Below are 24,939 nucleotides of genomic sequence, written 5' to 3'. Positions count from 1 at the left end.
AGTGGAGGTGAGAGCGAGAGAGACAAGATACAGGGCATTATGAACTAGATGCCTGCACACAAACCTCGCTACCGCTGGCCAAAGCAAAACCTCCTCCCAGCAATAGGATGATATTCCAGGGCATGCGTTCGTGGACCACATGCCAGTTCAACAGAGCAGCTGGGGCCTTTTGCTTCTTCTTACCTGGAGAGTGGGAGGGGAGTAAGAGAAGGAATAAGTGAAATGAACATTAACAATGCACATTAAAGGCCTATCTCTTCATTAGAGAGTGAAACTGAACTTTGTCTCATTGAGTCTTCTTAACTGAACAGAATCTGCAGACAAAGATACAGTTGAAGTCGTTTACATACACCTTAGCCAAATACATTTACATTTAAACTCAGTTTTTCACAATTCCTGACATTTAATCCGAGTAAAAATTCCATGTCTTACGTCAGTTAGGATTACCACTTTTTTTTAAGGATGTGAAAAGTCAGAAAAATAGTGTAGATTGATTTATTTCAGCTTTTATTTATTTGATCACATTCCCAGTGGGGCAGAGGTTTACCAACACTCAATTAGTATTTGGTAGCATTGCCTTTAAATTGTTTAACTTGGCTCAAACGTTTCGGGTAGCCTTCCACAAGCCTCCCACAATAAATTGGGTGAATTTTGGCCCATTCCTCCTGACAGAGCTGGTGTAACTGAGTCAGGTTTGTAGGCCTCCTTGCTCGCACACGCTTTTTAAGTTCTGCCCACATACAGTGCCTTGCGAAAGTATTCGGCCCCCTTGAACTTTGCGACCTTTTGCCACATTTCAGGCTTCAAACATAAAGATATAAAACTGTATTTTTTTTGTGAAGAATCAACAACAAGTGGGACACAATCATGAAGTGGAGCGACATTTATTGGATATTTAAAACTTTTTTAACAAACCAAAAACTGAAAAATCCCAAGGAGCACTGTGCAAGCGATAATATTGAAATGGAAGGAGTATCAGACCACTGCAAATCTACCAAGACCTGGCCGTCCCTCTAAACTTTCAGCTCATACAAGGACAAGACTGATCAGAGATGCAGCCAAGAGGCCCATGATCACTCTGGATGAACTGCAGAGATCTACAGCTGAGGTGGGAGACTGTCCATAGGACAACAATCAGTCGTATATTGCACAAATCTGGCCTTTATGGAAGAGTGGCAAGAAGAAATCCATTTCTTAAAGATATCCATAAAAAGTGTTGTTTAAAGTTTGCCACAAGCCACCTGGGAGACACATCAAACATGTGGAAGAAGGTGCTCTGGTCAGATGAAACCAAAATTGAACTTTTTGGCAACAATGCAAAATGTTATGTTTGGCGTAAAAGCAACACAGCTCATCAACCTGAACACACCATCCCCACTGTCAAACATGGTGGTGGCAGCATCATGGTTTGGGCCTGCCTTTCTTCAGCAGGGACAGGGAAGATGGTTAAAATTGATGGGAAGATGGATGGAGCCAAATACAGGACCATTCTGGAAGAAAACCTGATGGAGTCTGCAAAAGACCTGAGACTGGGACGGAGATTTGTCTTCCAACAAGACAATGATCCAAAACATAAAGCAAAATCTACGATGGAATGGTTCAAAAATAAACATATCCAGGTGTTAGAATGGCCAAGTCAAAGTCCAGACCTGAATCCAATCGAGAATCTGTGGAAAGAACTGAAAACTGCTGTTCACAAATGAACCAGACTTGTGGGGGTTCATCCAGGTCTTGGCTCATAATTGCCCATGATGTCAAGCAAAGAGGCACTGAGTTTGAAGGTAGGCCTTGGAATACATCCACAGGTTCACCTCCAATTGACTGAAATTAGCCTCGGAAGCTTCTAAAGCCATGACATCATTTTCTGGAATTTCCCAATGGCAGTCAACTTAGTGTATGTAAACTGCTGACCCACTGGAATTGTTTTCAGTGAATTATAATTTAAATAATCTGTCTGTAAACAATTGTTGGAAAAACTACTTGTGTCATGCACAAAGTAGATGTCCTAACCAACTTGCCAAAACTATAGTTTGTTAACAAGAAATTTGTGTGGTTGAAAAACGAGTTTAAATGACTCCAACCTAAGTGTATGTAATATTCAGACTTCAACTGTATTTGTTATTGTGTCTCTTTCATTGAACCCCCCCCCCCCCCCCTCACCTTCCTCCCCAGCCTCTCCCTCCTCTTCCTCAGCACTCCCACAGCAGAACGGTCGTGAGGGGATAATGAAGAAGAGCGTGGACATGAAGATGGCAACAGTCCCGTCTGTCACAAACCTGAAGGATACACACAGCGAAAGAGTTTAGAATTCAGTTAGAAGAACAGACATTCACATTTTATTGGTGTGTGTTTGTGTGTGTGTGCATGCATCTGACTGTGTGCCTGCCTGTGCCAGCCTGTGTGCATGAATGTATCTGTATGTGTGCTACTCACGCTCCATCCTTGTTAAACAGTACAGTGGCCCAGCCTGGCATGAAGCCTGGTTCTCTAGTGAACCACATCACCACCAGCAGGACAAAGATGGTCAGCACAGCCCCCTCGGCGAAGGTCATGCTCCCCAGCTTCCTGTACTCCTCCTTCATCACTGCGAACGCCTCCTTGTCTCCCTCGTTCTTCTTCCCGCAGCCAAATGACTTCTTCATGCTGTCAGCGACACACACGGACAAGGAGTGAGACCTCAAAGAATCAACTAATATCAAACTTAATTGAATTAGGAGCTATTAGTTAGAAGTAATGTAGCATGTTCAGCGGCTTCTGTTAAAGTGATGTTTCACTTCTCTTTCGATGTATATGTCCATTAATTTGTTATTTAAAAAAAGTAGAGAATTGCCTCACTACACAGAAATACCAGTGTTTCTGCATCTCGCCGGAAGGGAAGGGCCATCTACATTTCCTGGTTGTAAGCAAACCATAATATGTGGAATTCATGGCGATTTCGGGATGTAGTACCGCACCTGTCGAAGTTGATCCAGTTGAGAATTGGTGTCAACAGATAGCTAACGTTAATTACGGGACCAGCCACTCATTCATAGAACATCAGAGGGTGTCTCAGGGGAGTCGGGATATGCAAACAAACACATTTCCATTTACACCTCACACTTGTGTTTACACACCTCACACTTACAGGACAAATATAAGCACTCACTATTTGACCTTTTGAGATTGCGAAGAACTTTTTATTTTTGTGTCAACAACAACTGTAAAGTTTAGTCATGTTGTGGTGCTCAATACCTGGATGTGCAAACTTCAAGCAAGTGCAGGCTGCTGGGGTAACATTTCATTGGTTACCTGACGGAAATATTCCTTTGAGCCGATAGTGGCTGGCGGCAGTGCTTAATTTAAGCTAAAGCCTGCCGGAACAGGATCCGGCACTTCTCCGTTTTGGATTGTTTCGTTCCGGGAACCCATTTGGCCGGCAGGTACCTCTCATGGCATGAAAAATAATTGTCAAAAATGTGAATAAACGCGGTGAAAGTTCATTCGAGTTGCCTCTGTTAATTGTCCTCATTATTAGGACTATGATTTACTCCTCATATTGTAGCATACAATATGTGTCTCCACACATCTAGGCTATTGATGGATTCAAGACAACGTTGTTTTCATTGATTTCAGATAATCAGTTTGTCAGTGTCAAAGTAGCCTGACTTTTTGATCATTTGTGCTTTCAAGACAACTGGGAACTCTGGAAAAAAATGAGGTCGAATCATGACGTCAGTGATCTTCAGGTCGGAACTTTGGGCATTTAGAAAGAGGCCAGGGTTCCCCACTTGAAATTCTGGAAAACATATTTTCCCAGTCGGAGATAGTTTTTTCCCAATTTCCCAGTTGTTGAACGCACTGAAGTTGGAAGTCGAAGATTTCCCAGCTCTGAGTTCCCAGTTTTGAACGTGACATTAAAAAGATTATGCCTATGTCTCCAATCATGTAAAATGACATAGAATTGCATAAAATACATCTATAAAAGGCAACAAAAAAATCCCATGTGTGCAACTTCTGTAAGTGCCTCTACTCTACTGCTCTATACCACTTCGCAAATGTGATGATATGCATGCAATGCTTTACTATCAAGGTAAAAAATAATTCTCATGTTTTCCGGTCCCCAGGTCACCCCCCCTCTCACGCTCACTTTTTGTTCCATCACCTCCCGATTTACAAATTAAGCACTGGCTGGCGGCAGTGGAGAAATATCCAAGTGTGTATGTTGGTTGCCAGCACTTTCAGCCAGAGGATTTCGAAACAGACCTGAAGTCTTAACTGATGGGGTTGCCAGGTCGTAGAACATTGAAATGTGAAGCTATTCCATCGATTTGCACCTTCACTTCAAAGAGGAAGCATGCCGATCAGCCAACATCAGCGCAGCAGAAAATAAGTCAAGCAGCAGTGATGTAGTTAACTAGCTAGCCAGTGGCGACCCGTCATTCAGAGCAGATGTTCACCTGTTTTGAGCCCCACCTGTAAAACATTCGTTTTTTGCAGTAATTTGTGTCATATCAATTTGCAAGCAATGTAAAAACAAATGTATTGAGTGAATAAAGCCACATGGTCTTTTTCTTGCATTCTTGAGTAAGGCAGCTCCAAAATGCAGGTGTTTCAGCCTAGACCAGTGCTTTCTATGGTGGAGGGGCAGCCAGTGGAAAATACAGAGCGTAGGTGTTGGTAATCTTCTCTAGTTGCGCTGTGATAGGCTCAGTGTTCTGTCATTCATGGGGACACTACGTCACTGCGTAATCTACAGGGAGAGCTAGGCAGTTGAAGCCCCCTTGGGTGCTGCCATAGATTTACATTAGAAGTGCTCATCCAAGAAGGCTCAAGGTCATAGGCCACAGATAAAATGACTTTAAATCACGTTACATGTGCTGTAGTTTTGATTGGACTGATCGTGTCAACATCATACTTTCAAAATCTTAACTAGACAAGCAGTCATCATCATAAATCACCTCAACAATCTACTCGCAAATCCTTTCTAATCCTTATCATATGAAGAGAAATTATAGATAAAAGGCATTGGTGCTCATCGGCCATTGGACCGAAAATTACAAATTCAACAATGAGTGGTTTGGAAGGAATAAGTGGCTAACTGCAAGAGTTGCAAAGCACTCACTATGTTGCTTACCCTGCCTGCTATAAGTTTGAATACATTGGCCATGCTGTGACTCCAGCATGACTTCTGCCAATTTCAAAACAACTGGAAATTCAGAACTGGGAAATCTCATACTTCAGTAAGTTCAAGACAACTGGGAACTCTGGGAAAAAAATGAGCTCCGACTGGTGAAAATACATCTTAAATGGTCATCCAAGTCAGAATTCCAAGTCGAGAAAGTCTCTTTCTAGAGCTCTGACCTGAAGATCACTGAAGTCATGTTTCGACCATGTCATGATTCGAGTTCCCAGTTGTCTTGAAAGCATCATAAATCCAGAGAATGTCAGACTTTTATGACAAAGTTTGATGATAAAGGCGCAGCGGTCCTTCCTACCTTCCTGTTCAAGAGGGCACAGCACAACGAAGGTAGTCAAAAAATGTATTGTATGCTGCTGCATCAATTATGTAATATGCCAGGGAGATATGTATACTGTAGATAAGAAAGTAATACTAAGTGTATGTTGTGTAGTAAGCTGTTACTATACCATGTGCTTCACCCTAATAATTTTGTCCCTTTTTCCTCTTCAGCACTTGGTGGTGCACATGTAGCCTATAGCCTGTTTTAGAGAAATGTCATCATCAAACATTGTAAGAGCTTTCTTTGTCTGCTTATATGCCCCCTTTATTTATCCTATGTTTCTGACTTGGTGTACATGGAGAACACTGTAAAAATGGCCCATGTTCTGAATTCTGTCTCTGTACATTTCAAAAGTGCTGAACAAATAGTTATATTGACTAAGTCCATATTGGCTTGGTCATTAATGTCTTAATCAAAATTACGGATAGCCTCTTGTCTACTAATCATTCGCCTTTGCCATAGTTTGTACATCTCAACAGTCTCTTCCCGTTCAATTATTTGTTTCAACAAACAGTTCAGTAATAGACCCATGTAATTCAGTTGACATTGCGAGGGTTGTTTTGTTTGCGCAATGTGCTGTCTGTGAGTCTGTGTATTGTCTATAAAATAGATCTTCATGATTTGTATTTTAGTGTGGGTGACTGACGGGTGTCTGTTGGGGGTAGGTATTGTGAGGGAAGGTCAGTGTGCATGATCTATTGATACGAGGGAGATGGATGCTTATAGTACAGTGCCTTCAGAATTTATTTTCACCCCTTTACTTTTTCCACATTTTGTTGTCTTACGCCCTGAATTTAAAATAGTTTAAATGGAGATTGTGTGTCACTGATTTACACAAAATACCCCATAATGTCAGTGGAATTGTGTTTTAAGAAATGTTTAACAAATTAATAAAAAAATTAAAAGCTGTCTTGAGTCAACCGGTTTGTAATGGCCAACCTGCATGAATGTTGCATGTGTTTTAATAATAGTGTTTAACATGATTTTTACATAACTACCCCCCAGCTCTGTACCCCACACATATAATTATCTGTAAGGTCCCACATTAGAGCAGTGAATTTCAAGCACAGATTCAACCACAAAGAATAGGGAGGCATTCCAATGGTTCTCAAAGAAGGGCACCAATTGGTAGATTGATAAAATAAAAAAAATCAGAAATTGAATATCCCTTTGCGCATGGTGCAGTTATTAATTATACTTTGGATGCTGTCTCAATACACCCGGTCACTACAAAGATACAAGCGGCTTTCCTAACTCAGTTGCCGGAGAGGAAGGAATCCATTCAATTGATTTTAACTTAAAAAAACTAAACATGGAGGTCTTCGCCTTAGCAATCTCACTGCAAAGACCTCCTCCGTTCCTGTCATTATTGTAAGAGATTGTGATATCTCACAACTCAAAATAGAGCTAGTCACTTCCAAGGCAGTCAGTCAGTTAACTAATAACTGATCATAACATTGATGTGATTGGCCTGACTGAAAAATGGTTCAGTGGGGTTCAGTGGGGTTTGTCCAGCATGTCTAAGGACCTACACATTGCCACAGTCATACCCTGGATCTAGGTTTGTCTCGTGGAATACAATTTGTGGATCTAAATGTTTTTCCTGATAATTCCTGGACTATCGGACCTCCATTTTATTACAATTGAAATCTCAAAAAAAATCTGCTAAAACCCCAACAAACTGTTATTAAAATCTGCGAATAAATTATCGGACAACCCAAAGACTCCCTCCACCTACCCAATGACACCGGAGTACAACAATCAGCTAACCACCTACATTTAGGCTTGCATAATACCCTAGATGCAGTCACACTTCAAAAACATTTTTCAAAATAAATGAGCTCTCTGAAATACAGAAAATACCCGACCCTTGAGGCAAGCTTCCAGAAAATTGGAACGGAAATTACGCTCCACTAAACGAAGTCTTCCGACTAGCTTGGAAAGACAGTAAAGTGCAAGATTGAAGAGCCCTCACTGCTGCTCAATCAGTCTACTTATCCAACCTGAGTAAGGAGAATAAAACAATCCAAAACATATTGTTGATACTGTTGCAAAGCTAAATAAGTGAGGATGGCCTTCACTTCAGCAATGATGAATTCATGAACTTCTTAGATTAAAAGATTATGATTATTAGAAAGCAAATTACGGACTCCTATTTAAATCAAGTCAGGTAAGGCAGGTCCTCACCAGACACCAACGGCAACAATGTCGCCTATGGGCACAAATCCACCATCGCTGGACCAGACAGGACTGGCAAAAAGTGCTCTTCACTTCTTCGTTACACCGAGGCTTGTACTCTGGAGCGGGATCGATTTTGAGGTGGAGGATCCGTCACAGCATCATCAGACTGAGCTTGTTGTCATTGCAGGCAATCTCACCTCTATGCGTTACAGGGAAGACATCCTCCTCCCTCATGTGCTGCCCATCCTGCAGGCTCATCCTGACATGACCCTCCAGCATTCCGCCAGCCATACAGCTCGTTCTGTGCGTGATTTCCTGCAAGACATGAATGTCAGTGTTCCGCCATGGCCAGCGAAGAGCCCGGATCTCAATCCCATTGAGCACGTCTGGGACCTGTGAGGGTGAGGGCTACGGCCATTCCCTCCAGAAATGTTCTGGAACTTGCAAGAGCCTTGGTGGAAGAGTTGGGTAACATCTCACAGTAAGAACTGGCTTATCGGGTGCAGTCCATGAGGAGGGGATGCACTCTAGGACTTTATGCAGCTGGTGGCCACACCAGATACTGACTGTTACTTTTGATTTTGATCCCCCCTTTTGTTCAGAGACACATTATTTCATTTATGTTAGCCACATGTCTGTGGAACTGGTTCAGTTCATGTTTCAGTTGTTGAATCTTGTTATGCTCATTCAAATATTTACACGTTCAATTTGCTGAAAATAAACGCAGTTGACAGTGAGAGGACATTTATTTTTTTGCTGAGTTTATATCGGCCTATATTGAATCTTCCTTTCCTGTCAATTTTTTTTGAAAAAGTTGTTTAGCAGCTACTCACTGCCTTCCTGAGGACAAATAATGAATATGAAACACTCAAGGCTGGTTTTAGACCCCATCATAGAGACTGCACAGTCCCCTCTATACAGGTTTCCTGTTAAGGGTAAGGCTGATTTCAAGGTTTTACTGCTAACCTACACAGCAATAAATGAACTGGCTCCTACCTATCTCTCCAATTTGGCCCTGCCTTACATATTTACATGTACTCTCTATGTCACACTAAAGACTCATCTCTTCAGTAGGTCCTGTGATTGAGTGTAGTCTGGCCCAGTGGTGCGAAGGTGAACGGCAAGGCACTGGAGTGACAAACCGTCCTTGCTGTCTCTGCCTGGCAGGCTCCCCTCTCTTCATTGGGATTCTCTGCCTCTGACGCTATTATGGGGGCTGAGCCACTGGTTTACTAGTGCTTTTCTATTCCATCCCTAGGAAGGGCGATGGACTAGAGTGGGTTGAGTCATTGACGTGATCTTCCTGTCCGGTTTTGTGCCCCCTTGGGCTCACACGGTGGAGGAGATATTCATGGGCTACACTCAGCCTTGTCTCCTTGTAGTAAGTTAGTGGTCTATTGATTTCGCTTTAGTGTTGAAGAACAATCTGGCCTTAATGGCCATGTACTCTTATAATCTCCACCCGGCACAGCCAGAAGAGAACTGGCCACCCCTCAGAGCCTTCTTCCTCTCTAGATTTCTTCCTAGGTTCCTTTCTTTTCTAGAGGGGTTTTCCAAGCCACCATGCTTCTACATCTGCATTGCTTTCTGTTTGGGGTTTTAGGCTGTGTTTCTGTATAAGCGCTTTGTGACATTTGCTTATGTAAAAAGGTCTTTATAACTACATTTGATTTGATTTGACATTGAATGTTCCTGAGTGGTCTAGTTACCGTTTTGACTTAAATTGGCTTGAAGATCAATGGCAAAACTTGACCATTGCTGTCTAGCAATGATCAACAACCAACTTGACAGAGCTTGAAGAATTTGTAAAATAATAATGGGCAAATATTTTACAATCCAGGTGTGCAAAGCTCTTAGAGACTTACCCAGAAAGATTCACCGCTGTAATCGCTGACAAAGTGTCACGCCCTGACCTTAGACTCTCTAGGGTAGGGGGCAGCATTCGGAATTTTGGATGAAAAGCATGCCAGAATTAAACGGCCTGCTACTCGGGCCCAGAAGATATGATATGCATATAACTGGTAGATTTGGATAGAAAACACCATCACTAGTTTCCAAAACTGTTATAATAGTGTCTGTGAGTATAACAGAACTGATTTGTCAGGCAAAAACCTGAGAAAAATCTATTCAGGAAGTACTTTTTTTTTGGTTTTGTAGTTTTCTATTCAATGCCATTACATACCTTAAGGGAACATTTTGACATTTGCCAGATGGTTAGTGAGAAAGTCCACAATGCAAATGTACAGTCCCTTACTAGACGTCCGAAAACGTTTCTAAAATTCGCGGACAGCGTCAGGCCGTGCGGCAGGGCCGGATCTTCCAGGAAGTCATTAAACGAACTCTCTCGGACATTCGGTTTCCGTTTTATAAAATAATCAAATTTTGGTCGTTTTTCATCTGTCCCGGTAAATCCCACAAGAGGGTGAATGGAATCATATTGCAAATGTACAAAACATCACCAATCACGACGTGGCCTTATCTCCTAAACGGAAAATATTTCGAAGCCAAAACTTGGTGAGCATAGGTTTGGCATGATGGGTAGTTGGCTCCGAACAAGAGGGCGTCTAGGCCTCAACGTTTTTTGAGTTATGGCCATTTTTCAGGGATAAAAGGTCCAACATGAAAATAGAGCAATAATTTTTCCGCTTCACGTCAAAGTAAAGGAACCTACGGTGTCAATAAAAAAAGAACCAGCCATTTATCTATAGTCATTTAAGAGAAATCGTACAATGTAAAATTGGTGATGTTCAAAAATAGATATATATTTTTTTAAACAGTTACAGATCCAGTTGCAGCGTGTTCATTCAAATCTTTTTAAAGTGTGCTTCGGAGCTCTGCGAGATTTCTGTTATTTTCTGTGATTTTCTGAAATAATAAACACTCACTAAACCCTTCGCAAATAAGTCAGTTCTTAACGTAAAGACTTAAAACTCAATATTCTATAATTGCCTACCCCAAGGAGGATATGTGTTCACTTTCAGCTTCCTGTGTAAACTGGAAGTGCCTTAAAATTGTGTCATAGGTGTTCTTTCGAAGGGTTTCAAAACTTCATATGTGTGATTAGGCAACCCTCATGAACTGTATGTCAGTCATTTCTCCCAACAGATATCAAAGGGCGGCAGGGTAGTCTAGTGGTTAAAGCGTTGGACTAGTAACCGTAAGGTTGCAAGTGCAAACCACCAAGCTGACAAGGTACAAAGCTGTCATTCTGCCCCTGAACATGCAGTTAACCCACTGTTCCTAGGCCTTCATTAAAAATAAGATTATTTTCTTAACTGACTTGCCTAGTAAAATAAAGGTACAAAAAACAAAAATAACTCTTTCACACACACACACACACACATTAAGGATGGAGTGACAAAGTGCAGTGCTTAAAGACACACAGAGCCTGCAATGGCATTTCCATATTCTCAAGGCTGTGCCGAGTTCAACGAGATGCCCCGCTTGACCGTAGCACGCTCTGAGTGCAGCGACCGTGAAAAAAGTAGGCCCAAAATGAAGCCTGGCCATAAATGTAATTTGCTTTTGGGTGACAGTGAGAGAAGGGTTAGGGTGAGAAGCACAATTCGACCTCAGGTACATTCCTGAGGTCCTCCCGATCTGTGCAAACCTAACCTTGATCGTGGCATTAACCCTTAACAGTTAATCAGGGTTTTTTGATCTCACACATTACAATGACATCTCTCCCCATAGGAATACATTGCCTGCTCCTCTAAAGTCAACCTGAAGCCTATGTGGGTTATGAATGCCTTATGAACCTGTCTTCAATGACAATCCATCAAGCCACTATGAGGTCTACCTGTGTTGATTCTAAGCTTCCTGGAGCAACCGGAAGTGGTTAAAATCACCCTAAAAAAATGTTTCCATACCCAAGCAGCAGTTTGTGATAAATAGTGCATTCAACCCTGTGTAAATTGGTCAGTTCTTAACGTAAACACCCCAATCAGGATATGTGTTTACTTATAGCTTCCTGTGCCAATCGGAAGTGCCTTAAATGGTGTCATAGGGGCTGATTCAAAGGGTTAAAAAAGTCAGATATTTTCAAAACATCATATGTGTGATTAGGCAACCCCCATGAACTGTAAAGCAGTCATGTCTCCCATAAAATTTCCAAGAAAAAAATCACACACACAGCTAGGAAAGAAGGACACAGTGTGGTGCGTAGAGACAGATAGTTACCTTTGTTCGAGCTATAAAATAACCATCAGACTTAGAGTTCTGAAACTTTAGAAACATGTTCTAGACCTCAGGTTGATAGTGCGTGGTGAGTTACTTGGCTCTAGAAGGTTCTTGGACTGAGAAAAATCCTCGTACATTTGCAATGACTTCAATTCATTTTGACCATTACGAAAATGACGACATTTACAAAAGTCTCAGAGACGCAAGACTAGGTGCATTGAAACCGGCTCGGCCCATAGAGACGGACCCCAACGTTTCTGTCCGATAGCTCATTCAAGGACCCCGTAGCAAGGCATGGACAAAAGTGGATTTTCAGCACCAATTAAGGTCTTGCTCGGGCACCGAAGGACCTATTGAGCCGAAACTCGGGATTCGGGGTCGCCTCATATAGGCCTACACATAATGTCAGAACTGGACCCGCAGCTAGAACGTAACTATGTGTTTTACGTTTTTATTATGTTTTAAACTGAAGCCGCTGTGAATTATGGGCCTGCTCTGATATATGTAATAGTTGGCTTCTAAATGAGTTGGAAAAAGTGGGTTTGGTGTCAGATGGTATCAGTTTGGTGTCAGAATGACATCTAATTGACTGACGGACACTGACTTGCAAGTTATCCTTGTACATTTGCAATATGTTGAAACGGAGAGGGACCATCACCAAAATGGCATTTTGAAATCAACACTAAAAATGGCATCACCATAGTCTCCAGACTGTGCCGGGTTCAACGAAACACCCGATGGACCATAGCTCGCTCTGAGTGCAGCAACAGTGGAAAAAAAAGCAGGCTCAAAATGAGGCCTGGCCCTAAATTTCAGGGGCTTTTGGGGGACAGCGGTGGAACTGTTAGGTTTAGAAGGGCAATTCAACCACAGAAATGTTTCTAAGGTCCTCCCGATCTGTGCAAGCCTAACCTTGACCATGTGGCATTAACCCTTAACCTGTAGTGACACCCCATCCCGTGAACGGGACCGTTGTCATCATCTGACTCTAATTAGCATAACGCAACGGACATAAATCTTCCTAGAAAATATTCCTATTCATGAAAATCACAAGTGAAATATATTGGAACACAGCTTAGCCTTTTGTTAATCACCCTGTCATCTCAGATTTTCAAAATATGCTTTACAGCCAAAGCTAGACAACCATTTGTGTAAGTTTATCGATAGCCTAGCATAGCATTTTTGGCTGAGAAATCGCCCGGAAATTGCAGTCACGAAAACGGCGAAAAATATTCCAAATTAGCTCTATAATATCAACAGAAACATGGCAAACGTTGTTTATAATCAATCCTCAAGGTGTTTTTCAAATATCTATTCGATAATATATCCATCGGGACAATACATTTTCAGTAGGACCGATTGGAGTAATGGCTACCTCTGTATTTTACGCAAGAATCTCTCTGGGATCTCTCTGGGAGCATCAGGTGACCAATGTAGCCGCCTACGGGTATTCTTCAACATAAATGCGTAAAACTACGGCACAATGCTATAGACACCTTCGGGAATACGGAGAAAGAGTAATCTGGTGGTAGCCCATTCACTGCTCAATAGGGATGTGTTGGAACGCAGCGCTTTCAAAACATGAGGCACTTCCGGATGGGATTTTTCTCAGGCTTTCACCTGCAACATCAGTTCTGTTATACTCACAGACAACATTTTTACAGTTTTGGAAACTGTAGAGTGTTTTCTATCCTAAGCTGTCAAATATATGCATATTCTAGCATCTTGTCCTGACAAAATATCCTATTTACTACGGGAACTTTTTTTTCCAAAAATAAAAGTACTGCCCCCTAGTCACAAAAGGTTTTAAGAGTAGTAATTCTAATTTGATTTTCAATGTTATTTTTTACACATGAATCACGTTGTGAGTCATGTGTCAAAATGGGGGAATTACCAGTCCTTTAAGGTTTTGCATTGAAGTTTACACACCTAAAAGAGACCACTGCAAAATGATCAGTTTCTCTGGTTTTACTATTTATCGGTATGTGTTTGGGTAAAATTAACATTTTTGTTTTATTCTATAAACTACTGACAACATTTCTCTCAAATTCCAAATGAAAATATTGTCATTTAACCTCCTGTCTGGCGCAGGCGTTCTGCTGGCGACCCACCTCGACAACAAACTGTGAAATTGCAGAGCGCCAAATTCAAATTAACATTCATGAAAACACAAGAATCATTCATCAACATAAAGCTTAACTTCTTGATAATCCAGCCGCTGTGTCAGATTTCAAAAAGGCTTTACGGCAAAAGCACACCATGTGACTATCTGAGGACAGCGCCTCGCATACAAAAGCATGAAAACATATTTGAACCAGTCAGGTGCGCAATGAAAGTCAGAAAAAGTGATATAATAAATGCCTTACCTTTGAAGATTTTCTTTTGTTGGCACTCCAAAAGGTACCAACTACATCACAAATGGTCCTTTTGTTCGATAATGTCCTTCTTTATATCCCAAAAACTCAGTTTAGCTGGCGTGCTTCAGTCAATAATCCACCGGTTTCCCTCCTTCAAAATGCATTCAAAATGAATCCCGAACGTTACCAATAAACTTCTCCAAACAAGTCAAACAACGTTTATAATCGAACCTCAGGTACCATAATACGTAAATAAACGATACAATTTAAGACAGAGAATCGTTATTGTCTTTACTGGAGATAAACAACAAAGAACGCATTCTCATCCATGCGCATGAAAACACTACAGCCAAAATGGGAGCCACTTAGAAAAACTACAAATTCTATCAAATTTTTCCAAAAACAAGCCTGAAACTCTTTCTAAAAACTGCTGACAGCTAGTGGAAGCCCTAAGAACTGCAATCTGGGAGGACTTGCCTCATAATAAAGATGACAGCCAATTTAAATTTTTTGGGATGGTTTTTCCTTGGGGTTTCGCTTGCCATGTCAGTTCTGTTATACTCACAGACATTAATAATTTTAGTGAAGTGGGCAACATAGCCAAAACCTTTGTGATTTACAGCACCCTACTAGCGTGGAGGGACTGTAAGAAATACCTGGGCATTTCCTCCCAAATATGTTCTCACTCGCCTATAGTGGGCAACCCAGACTTGCCAAAAGCCCTGAGGGAGGTCAACTTTAATCTTTGGCATACTCTAGGAATCAGGACCTTTTCAGACCTATTTCATCAGAAAACCACTACACTGAAATCCTTTCAAGAGCTCTGCAGTGAATTCAATGTGCCAAGATCCCATTTTTTCAAATATCTTCAAATTAGACATGTAATTTCCTCATTTACCTCTAAGAGGAGGTTTAGAACTCAGTTAAATGAAGTTGAAACCCTTCTTGTCACAGCACAATCCATTAAAGGCAAAATATCTTACATCTATAGACTCCTTTCTGAGAAAGGAAGCTCCTCCTTTACTCCTTTGAAAATACTCTGGGAAAAGGACCTTGGTCTGACTATCAGTGATGAGTTATGGGCGGAGGTTTGCGACAGGGTATACTGCTCCTCTACCAGTGTAAAAATGAAAAAATCCAAATTTTATTATACTCCTTTGAGACTCCATAGAATGAAAACAGATATGCCTCCTAACTGTAAAAGATGTACCTCTGAAAGTGGAACCTATATGCATGTATTTTGGAGCTGTAGGGAGATTGCCAGATTCTGGCAATCTGTACATACTGCTGCACAGAAAATACTAGAGGTACAGTTTGATATGTATTCTTCTATTGTGGGCCTCAAATACCCCTCCTACATTTAAAATGTGGGTTGACCAGATTGTTGACTTTCTTCCTCTTCTTCAAACTGGACAGAGTGAACGGGGTGACTAGGGAAATGCGCAGATACATGTTGTGTAAGGTACTGTAAAACCTAAAAATGAATTATTGGCCCGTCGTCTCAGCGAATGCTTGAAATAGCTGATAAGAACCTTGATAGTGCTGCTGCAAGTGTTATATGTTTTTTTTGTGTGTTTTTATTTTAATTTCGTTTTTGAGTATGTGTGCGTATGTGTGTGTGTATATATGTATGTATATGTGTGTATGTATATATATATATATATATGCACCAAGGAAAATAAATGCTTTTATTTGACTTTATCATTCATTTTAATTGTATTTTTATTTTAACTTAGGAAGAGTTCAGAAACAACAGACATTTTAACCGTTTTAGAAACTTTAGAGTGTGTTCTATCCAAATCTACCAATTATATGCATATCCTAGCTTCTGGGCCTGAGTAACAGTTTACTTTGGGCACGCTTTTCATCTGGACGTCAAAATACTGCCCCCTAGCCCAAAGAGGTTTTAAAGCATTTACTTGCAGACAACTGGTCAAAATAACAAAAACAATGCAGTGTTGTCAGACCTTGAATAATGCAAAGAAAAACGTTTAATATTCATTTTTAAACAACACAATACTAATATTTTAACTTAGGAAGAGTTCAGAAATCAATATTTGGTGGAATAACCCTGATTTACAATCACAGCTTTCATGCATCTTGGCATGCTCTCCACCAGTCTTTCACATTGTTGTTGGGTGCCTTTATGCCACTCCTGGTGCAAAAATTAAAAAGTTCAAGCAACTCTGCTTTGTTTGAAGGCTTGTGACCATCCATCTTCCCCTTGATCACATTCCAGAGGTTTTCAATAGGGTTCAGGTCTAGAGATTGGGCTCGCCATGACAGGGTCTTGATCTGGTGGTCCTCCATCCACACCTTGATTGACCTGGCTGTGTGGTGTGGAGCATTGTCCTGCTGGAAAAAACAATCCTCAGAGTTGGGGAACATTGTCAGAGAAGAAGGAAGCAAGTTTTCTTCCAGGACATCCTTGTACATGGCTTGATTCATGCGTCCTTCACAAAGACAAATTTGCCCCAATTCCAGCCTTGCTGAAGCACCCCCAGACCCCCAAATTTCACAGTGGGTGTGAGACCTGGAGAGGCCTACAAGCCACAGTGTCTCGCACCTACTGTAACATTTGGTGGAGGATAGAGATAGCCTGGAGGAGTAAAACAAAACCCTTATTATTCCTGGCATCTGGGATACAGCACCACGTGCCGTTAACCAGCCGATGAACATGAGGTGGCTTATGATGCCCTCCGATCTGCATTAAAGGGGTGGAACCAGCCATGACTAAAACATTTTTTAACTTGTTATGGCTGAAATCCCGCTACCGGGATCGATATGACAACAGCCAGTGAAAGTGCAGGGCGCCAAATTCAAACAACAGAAATCTCATAATTAAAATTCCTCAAACATACAAATATTTTACACCATTTTAAAGATAAACTTGTTGTTAAACCCACGACAGTGTCCGATTTCAAAAAGGCTTTACACCGAAAGCACACCAAACGATTATGTTAGGTGAGTGCCTAGTTACAAAAAAACACAGCCATTTTCCAGCCAAAGAGAGGAGTTACAAAAAGCACAAATAGAGATAAAATGAATCACTAACCTTTGATGATCTTCATCAGGTGACACTCATAGGACTCCATGTTACACAATACATGTTTTTTTTTCGATAAAGTTCATATTTATATCATATTTATATCCAAAAATCGCAGTTTATATTGGTGCGTTATGTTCAGTAGTTCCAAAACATCCAGTGATTTTGCAGAGAGCCACATCAATTTACAGAAATACTCATAATAAACATTGATAAAAGATACAAGTGTTATACATGGAATTTTAGATCCACTTCTCCTTAATGCAACCGCTGTGTCAGATTTCAAAAACACTTTACGGAAAAAGCACACCATGCAATGCTCTGAGTACAGCGCTCAGACACAAAAACAAGCCATACAGATACCCGCCATGTTGTGGAGTCAACAGAAGTCAGAAATAGCATTATAAATATTCGCTTACCTTTGATGATCTTCATCAGAATGCACTCCCAGGAATCCCAGTTCCACAATAAATGTTTGTGTTGTTCGATAAAGTCCATAATTTTAGTCCAAATACCTTCTTGTTGTTGGCGCATTTAGTTCAGAAATCCAAATTCATGAGGCGCAATCACTAGGTCCCGACGAAAAGTCAAAAAGTTCCGTTACTGTCCATAGAAACATGTCAAACAATGTATAGAATCAATCTTTAGGATGTTTTTAACATAAATCTTCAATAATGTTCGAACAGGAGAATTCCTTTGTCTTTAGAAATGCAATGGAACGCAGCAACCTCTCAGGCGAGCCCGCGTGATCAGCTCATGGCAGACACCTGATTGAAAGAGCTCTCTTTCTCTCCCCCTTCACAGCAGAAGCCTGAAACATAATACTGACATCTAGTCGAAGCCTTAGGAAGTGCAATATTACCCCATAGAGACTGTATATTCGATATGCAATGACTTGCAAAACTACAAACCTTAGACTTCCCACTTCCTGGTTGGATATTTTCTCAGGTTCTTGCCTGCCATATGAGTTCAGACATCATTCAAACAGTTTTAGAAACTTCCGAGTGTCTTTCCAAATCTACTAATAATATGCATATCCTAGCTTTTGGGCCTGAGTAGCAGGCAGTTTACTCTGGGCACCTAATTCATCCAAGCTACTCAATACTGCCCCCCAGCCATAAGAAGTTTTAACTCTGCAATGTCTGTAAGGTTAAGCTCTCGGCAACACACACTTCAGAGTGAGCAGTCGGCCAGATTCATTATTTCAATAATTAATCGAGCTTAAATAAAGATTAATTGTTTGAATAGATGTCCAAGTTTCTCTCAGTACACATGATTTTCCATATTATAGTATACTATTCTTTTCCATATTTTTCAGGAGTTGAAAGCTCTCCCCCCGGAATCAGCAAGGAGGGAGGGGAAGCTACAGCCACATACTGGACGTCGTATGTGGTGATGGATGAAGTGCTGCAGGTGCTGCCACTCCATCACCACACCGGTCATCATCTCCTTCTCTCCCTCCCAGAGTGGTCCAGATGAGGATGTGGGAGAAGGAGGTGATTTCTGTTTTCTCATCAAAGTGTTCAGTAACAATTTATTTTAAGGGGTCCTTATTACAGTGTAAGTATTGTAGTTAATTGTAATAACTCATAGTTAGTTACACTCTAATAACGACATGGTGGTAATTGCAGTTTGTAATTACAGCGGCAAAACAACAAATGCTTGTTAAATGCAAGCATTTTAAAATGGGCAAGTTTACACTAAATTCACCAATTTAGTGTTTAGTTTCTTCTCAGCTGCATCCATTTGTACATTTGAGTCATTTAGCAGACTCTCTTATCCAGAGTGACTTATAGTAGTGAGGTCATACATTTTCTCATACTGGTCCCCCGTGGGACTCAAACCCACAACCCTGCCATTGCAAGCACTGTGCTCAACCAACTAAGCCACACAGGAGCATCCAGTTCATTAATAACTCACAGATCGCTGGGGGTCCAAAAAATCCTAAGGTTGAAGGCACTATAGACTCTGATTACCTACCCGTGAATGTGCACTCTTCAAAATCTCCACTCAATGTTGCTAGCTCTTGCCCCCAAAACGTGTACCATCTGGGTCAACTTTCTTGAGTTTACCAAAACAGATCAGACATAAATCATCCTCACTGGCTGGTGTCAACGATACGGGTGTCATCCCAGATTATAATAAACAATTATTTGTAATATTTAGAAAAAAGGTACAAAATTATTAATATGTTTGTTCCCCATTTCAACAACCTGAACCTCCTTTCTGTACAAGTGAGAGGATAAACCCACAAGTACATATCTTCATAAGGACAATATAATTACTAGGTGTTACACAGGATATAGCTAGTTAAAATGAAGTGTATCTTCAGGGGTACTTACTTGTAACTAGTGTGTACTTATATAGTACATTACCCATCCTGACAGCAAATGTATTTGGAATTAACTAGAAGTAACTAGTTACAATGTTACTGTCACATCTATTCTCCCTCCCTGGCGCTCGAGGGCGACAGTCTGCCCTTCATTAAGCACACCTGTTGTAACGTCTGCTTCCAACTCACACCCTCAAACACGTAGATCCCTTAATTAAACGCAGCTCACTTTCCAGCCCACTTTCCAGCTCACACTCTCAAACACCTAGGTCCCTTGAACGCAGCTCACGCTCCAGATCCCAATCACCTAAATTCTAATCACCTGTTCACACACCTGTATGTCATTATCACACAATATTTAGTTCAGTTCTTTGCACCCCAACACTGTGAGATATTGTTTGTTTTGTGACACATGTCTTTCGGTACTCTGGTTTTCCCTGTGATTTATTCCTCCCATGTATGATCGTTTTTGCCTGCCTCACTAACGATGCCTTTGGCATATTCCCAGTCTTTAGCCTATCGGATTTCCTGTTATCTACCTATTGCCTGATCTCCCGGACTACGTTACTAGACTTTTCCCTGCCTGTACTTTAGCCTGTCGGATTTCCTGTTATCTACCTATTAACTGATCACCCGGACGACGTTACTAGCCTTTTCCCTGCCTATACTGTTGCCCTTTTGGACCCCCTGTGTATAACCTCCTGGACCCAGCTACCTGCCTCCTCCTGTGGTACATTGTGATAAACACCTGCTGCGCCCTGCTCTTGAAACCAGCTCTCTGTCTCCCCCCGTGTTCATTATACCTGTCACCATCATTACGCACAGCAGCGCTCATTGGACTCACCTGGACTCCTACCCTTTGTTGATTACCCCGTCTATAACTGTCTGCTCCCCCGTTTGTTCCCTGTGTCTGCATTAATGTCGTTATGTGTTCATGTCCAGACGCTGTCCTGTCCTGTTTCATGTGTGTTGCCATTAAATGTTCACTCCCTGTACCTTCTTCTCGTCTCTAGCAGCGTTGATTCTTACACTTACTGCTATAGAAAATGGTGAAGGGACATTCAACATTCATTCATTTGCAAGTAAACATGTTTCAATAAAACTAGATTGGTCTGTCAATATAGGAAATAGGTTAAACATGGCTTGTATGCAAGACAACATTTATTTGTGAGTTTACACAGCAGTATGCAGGGACAGTTAGGACCACCTGCTCTTTCCATGACAGACTGACCAGGTGAATCCAGGTGAACGATATGATCCCTTATTGATGTCACTTGTTAAATCCACTTCAATCATTGTAGATGACGGGTTAAAGAAGGATTTGTTAGCCTTAAGACAATTGAGACCTGTATCGTGTATGTGTGCCATTCAGAAGATGAATGGGCAAGACAAAAGATTTAAAGTGACTTTGAACGGGGTATGGTGGTAGGTGCCTGGCGCACGCACTGGTTTGTGTCAACTCCAATGCTGCTGAGTTTTTACGCTCAACAGTTTCCTGTGTGTATCAAGAATGGGCCACCACCCAAAGGACATCCAGCAAACTTGACACAACTGTGGGAAGCGTTGGAGTCAACAATGGGCCAGAATCCTTGTGGAACTGTAACGGATTTCCTCCTCTTCGTCTGAACAGGTGTAGCAAGGATCGGACCAATACGCAGCGTGGTAAGTGTCCATGTTCTAATAGAAAAGACTGAACATGACACAAATACAAAATAACAAAGTGAAACGGAAACGAAACTGTCCAGTGTGGGACAAACACTGACACAGGAAACAATCACCCACAAAATACCCAAAGAATATGGCTGCCTAAATGTGGTTCCCAATCAGAGACAACGATAAACACCTGCCTCTAATTGAGAACCAATCTAGGCTACCATAGACCTACATAAACACCTAGATGGAAACAACCCCATAAATCTACAAAAAACCCTAAAATAGTACCAACACCCTAGATGAGACAAAAACACACGTATCACCATGTCACACCCTGACCTAACCAAAATAATAAAGAAAAGAAAGAATACTAAGGTCAGGGCGTGACAGGAACGCTGTCAACATCTTGGCTGTTCTGAGGGCAAAAGGGGGTGAAACGAAATATTAGGAAAGTAGGCAGCAGTGTGGGGAATCCAGGGCAGAGTAGCAGGATGAGGAGACGACGTGGGACTGGAGATGGGAACCAGAGTCAGAGTATTTGTAGAGGTCTTGATTATGGAACAGGTTGCAGCTGGTGGGGATCTGCTCTGACTCCAGCACACCTGTCTCCACCCACACAATCACACACAGAGACAGAGACAGAGAGAGAGAGAGAGAGAGAGAGAGAGAGAGAGAGAGAGAGAGAGAGAGAGAGAGAGAGAGAGAGAGAGAGAGAGAGAGAGAGAGAGAGAGAGCGAGAGAGCACTGGGGGAGTGGCGGCAGGTCAAGGAGCGCCCCTTTACACCACTCCAGCTGACGCTTGGAATTGTGCATGGTGATCCAGACATAAGGAAGTGGATGGCTGCAAACTTTCTACTTTTAAACTCGGACAAAACAGAGATGCTTATTCTAGGTCCCAAGAAACAAAGAGATCTTCTGTTGAATCTGACAATTAATCTTAATGGTTGTACAGTCGTCTCAAATAAAACTGTGAAGGACCTCGGCGTTACTCTGGACCCTGATCTCTCTTTTGAAGAACATATCAAGACCATTTCAAGGACAGCTTTTCTCCATCTACGTAACATTGCCAAAATCAGAAACTTTCTGTCCAAAAATGATGCAGAAAAATTAATCCATGCTTTTGTCACTTCTAGGTTAGACTACTGCAATGCTCTACTTTCCGGCTACCCGGATAAAGCACTAAATAAACTTCAGTTAGTGCTAAATACGGCTGCTAAAATCCTGACTAGAACCAAAAAATGTGATCATATTACTCCAGTGCTAGCCTCCCTACACTGGCTTCCTGTCAAAGCAAGGGCTGATTTCAAGGTTTTACTGCTAACCTACAAAGCATTACATGGGCTTGCTCCTACCTATCTCTCTGATTTGGTCCTGCCGAACATACCTACACGTACGCTACGGTCACAAGACGCAGGCCTCCTAATTGTCCCTAGAATTCCTAAGCAAACAGCTGGAGGCAGGGCTTTCTCCTATAGAGCTCCATTTTTATGGAACGGTCTGCCTACCCATGTCAGAGACGCAGACTCGGTCTCAACCTTTAAGTCTTTACTGAAGACTCATCTCTTCAGTGGGTCATATGATTGAGTGTAGTCTGGCCCAGGAGTGGGAAGGTGAACGGAAAGGCTCTGGAGCAACGAACCGCCCTTGCTGTCTCTGCCTGGCCGGTTCCCCTCTTTCCACTGGGATTCTCTGCCTCTAACCCTATTACAGGGGCTGAGTCACTGGCTTATTGGGGCTCTCTCATACCGTCCCTGGGAGGGGTGCGTGACCTGAGTGGGTTGGGTCACTGATGTGATCATCCTGTCTGGGTTGCCCCCCCCCCCCCCCCCCCCTTGGGTTGTGCCGTGGCGGAGATCTTTGTGGGCTATACTCAGCCTTGTCTCAGGATGGTAAGTTGGTGGTTGAAGATATCCCTCTAGTGGTGTGGGGGCTGTGCTTTGGCAAAGTGGGTGGGGTTATATCCTTCCTGTTTGGCCTTGTCCGGGGGTGTCCTCGGATGGGGCCACAGTGTCTCCTGTACCCTCCTGTCTCAGCCTCCAGTATTAATGCCCTAGTAGTTTATGTGTCGGGGGGCTGGGGTCAGTTTGTTACAGTGCCTTGCGAAAGTATTCGGCCCTCTTGAACTTTGCGACCTTTTACCACATTTCAGGCTTCAAACATAAAGATATAAAACTGTATTTTTTTTGTGAAGAATCAACAGCAAGTGGGACACAATCATGAAGTGGAACGACATTTATTGGATGTTTCAAACTTTTTTAACAAATCAAAAACTGAAAAATTGGGCGTGCAAAATTATTCAGCCCCTTTACTTTCAGTGCAGCAAACTCTCTCCAGAAGTTCAGTGAGGATCTCTGAATGATCCAATGTTGACCTAAATGACTAATGATGATAAATACAATCCACCTGTGTGTAATCAAGTCTCCGTATAAATGCACCTGCACTGTGATAGTCTCAGAGGTCCGTTAAAAGCGCAGAGAGCATCATGAAGAACAAGGAACACACCAGGCAGGTCCGAGATACTGTTGTGAAGAAGTTTAAAGCCGGATTTGGATACAAAAAGATTTCCCAAGCTTTAAACATCCCAAGGAGCACTGTGCAAGCGATAATATTGAAATGGAAGGAGTATCAGACCACTGCAAATCTACCAAGACCTGGCCGTCCCTCTAAACTTTCAGCTCATACAAGGAGAAGACTGATCAGAGATGCAGCCAAGAGGCCCATGATCACTCTGGATGAACTGCAGAGATCTACAGCTGAGGTGGGAGACTCTGTCCATAGGACAACAATCAGTCGTATATTGCACAAATCTGGCCTTTATGGAAGAGTGGCAAGAAGAAAGCAATTTCTTAAAGATATCCATAAAAAGTGTTGTTTTAAAGTTTGCCACAAGCCACCTGGGAGACACACCAAACATGTGGAAGAAGGTGCTCTGGTCAGATGAAACCAAAATGGAACTTTTTGGCAACAATGCAAAACGTTATGTTTGGCGTAAAAGCAACACAGCTGAACACACCATCCCCACTGTCAAACATGGTGGTGGCAGCATCATGGTTTGGGCCTGCTTTTCTTCAGCAGGGACAGGGAAGATGGTTAAAATTGATGGGAAGATGGATGGAGCCAAATACAGGACCATTCTGGAAGAAAACCTGATGGAGTCTGCAAAAGACCTGAGACTGGGACGGAGATTTGTCTTCCAACAAGACAATGATCCAAAACATAAAGCAAAATCTACAATGGAATGGTTCAAAAATAAACATATCCAGGTGTTAGAATGGCCAAGTCAAAGTCCAGACCTGAATCCAATCGAGAATCTGTGGAAAGAACTGAAAACTGCTGTTCACAAATGCTCTCCATCCAACCTCACTGAGCTCGAGCTGTTTTGCAAGGAGGAATGGGAAAAAAATTCAGTCTCTCGATGTGCAAAACTGATAGAGACATACCCCAAGCGACTTACAGCTGTAATCGCAGCAAAAGGTGGCGCTACAAAGTATTAACTTAAGGGGGTTGAATAATTTTGCATGCCCAATTTTTCAGTTTTTGATATGTTAAAAAAGTTTGAAATATCCAATAAATGTCGTTCCTCTTCATGATTGTGTCCCACTTGTTGTTGATTCTTCACAAAAAAATACAGTTTTATATCTTTATGTTTGAAGCCTGAAATGTGGCAAAAGGTCGCAAAGTTCAAGGGGGCCG

General features: G+C 41.9%; 1 protein-coding gene and 1 long non-coding RNA gene across 4 annotated transcripts in view; both read right to left on the bottom strand.

The window, feature by feature from the left end:
• The window catches only part of LOC149977928 (uncharacterized), a 222,036-nt gene that overhangs the window by 70,864 nt on the left and 126,233 nt on the right, over positions 1 to 24,939 (bottom strand). The window lies entirely within an intron of this gene.
• LOC110490102 (solute carrier family 13 member 2) overlaps positions 1 to 24,939 on the bottom strand; it is a 68,841-nt gene that overhangs the window by 4,393 nt on the left and 39,509 nt on the right. For both annotated transcript variants that reach the window (XM_036944400.2, XM_036944399.2), the window contains exons 7-9: positions 2,434 to 2,643; positions 2,161 to 2,276; positions 65 to 183 (exon numbers count right to left, since the gene is read on the bottom strand). In XM_036944400.2, coding sequence (XP_036800295.2) covers positions 65 to 183; positions 2,161 to 2,276; positions 2,434 to 2,643 — 445 coding nt within the window. The remainder of the gene's footprint in view (positions 1 to 64; positions 184 to 2,160; positions 2,277 to 2,433; positions 2,644 to 24,939) is intronic.

The sequence above is a fragment of the Oncorhynchus mykiss genome, chromosome 15, assembly GCF_057628025.1.
Source record: "Oncorhynchus mykiss isolate SJ-2025 chromosome 15, ASM5762802v1, whole genome shotgun sequence".
NCBI lineage: Eukaryota > Metazoa > Chordata > Actinopteri > Salmoniformes > Salmonidae > Oncorhynchus > Oncorhynchus mykiss.
The sequence above is the reverse complement of the archived record's forward strand: the minus strand, read 5'-3'. Positions and strand labels throughout refer to the sequence as shown.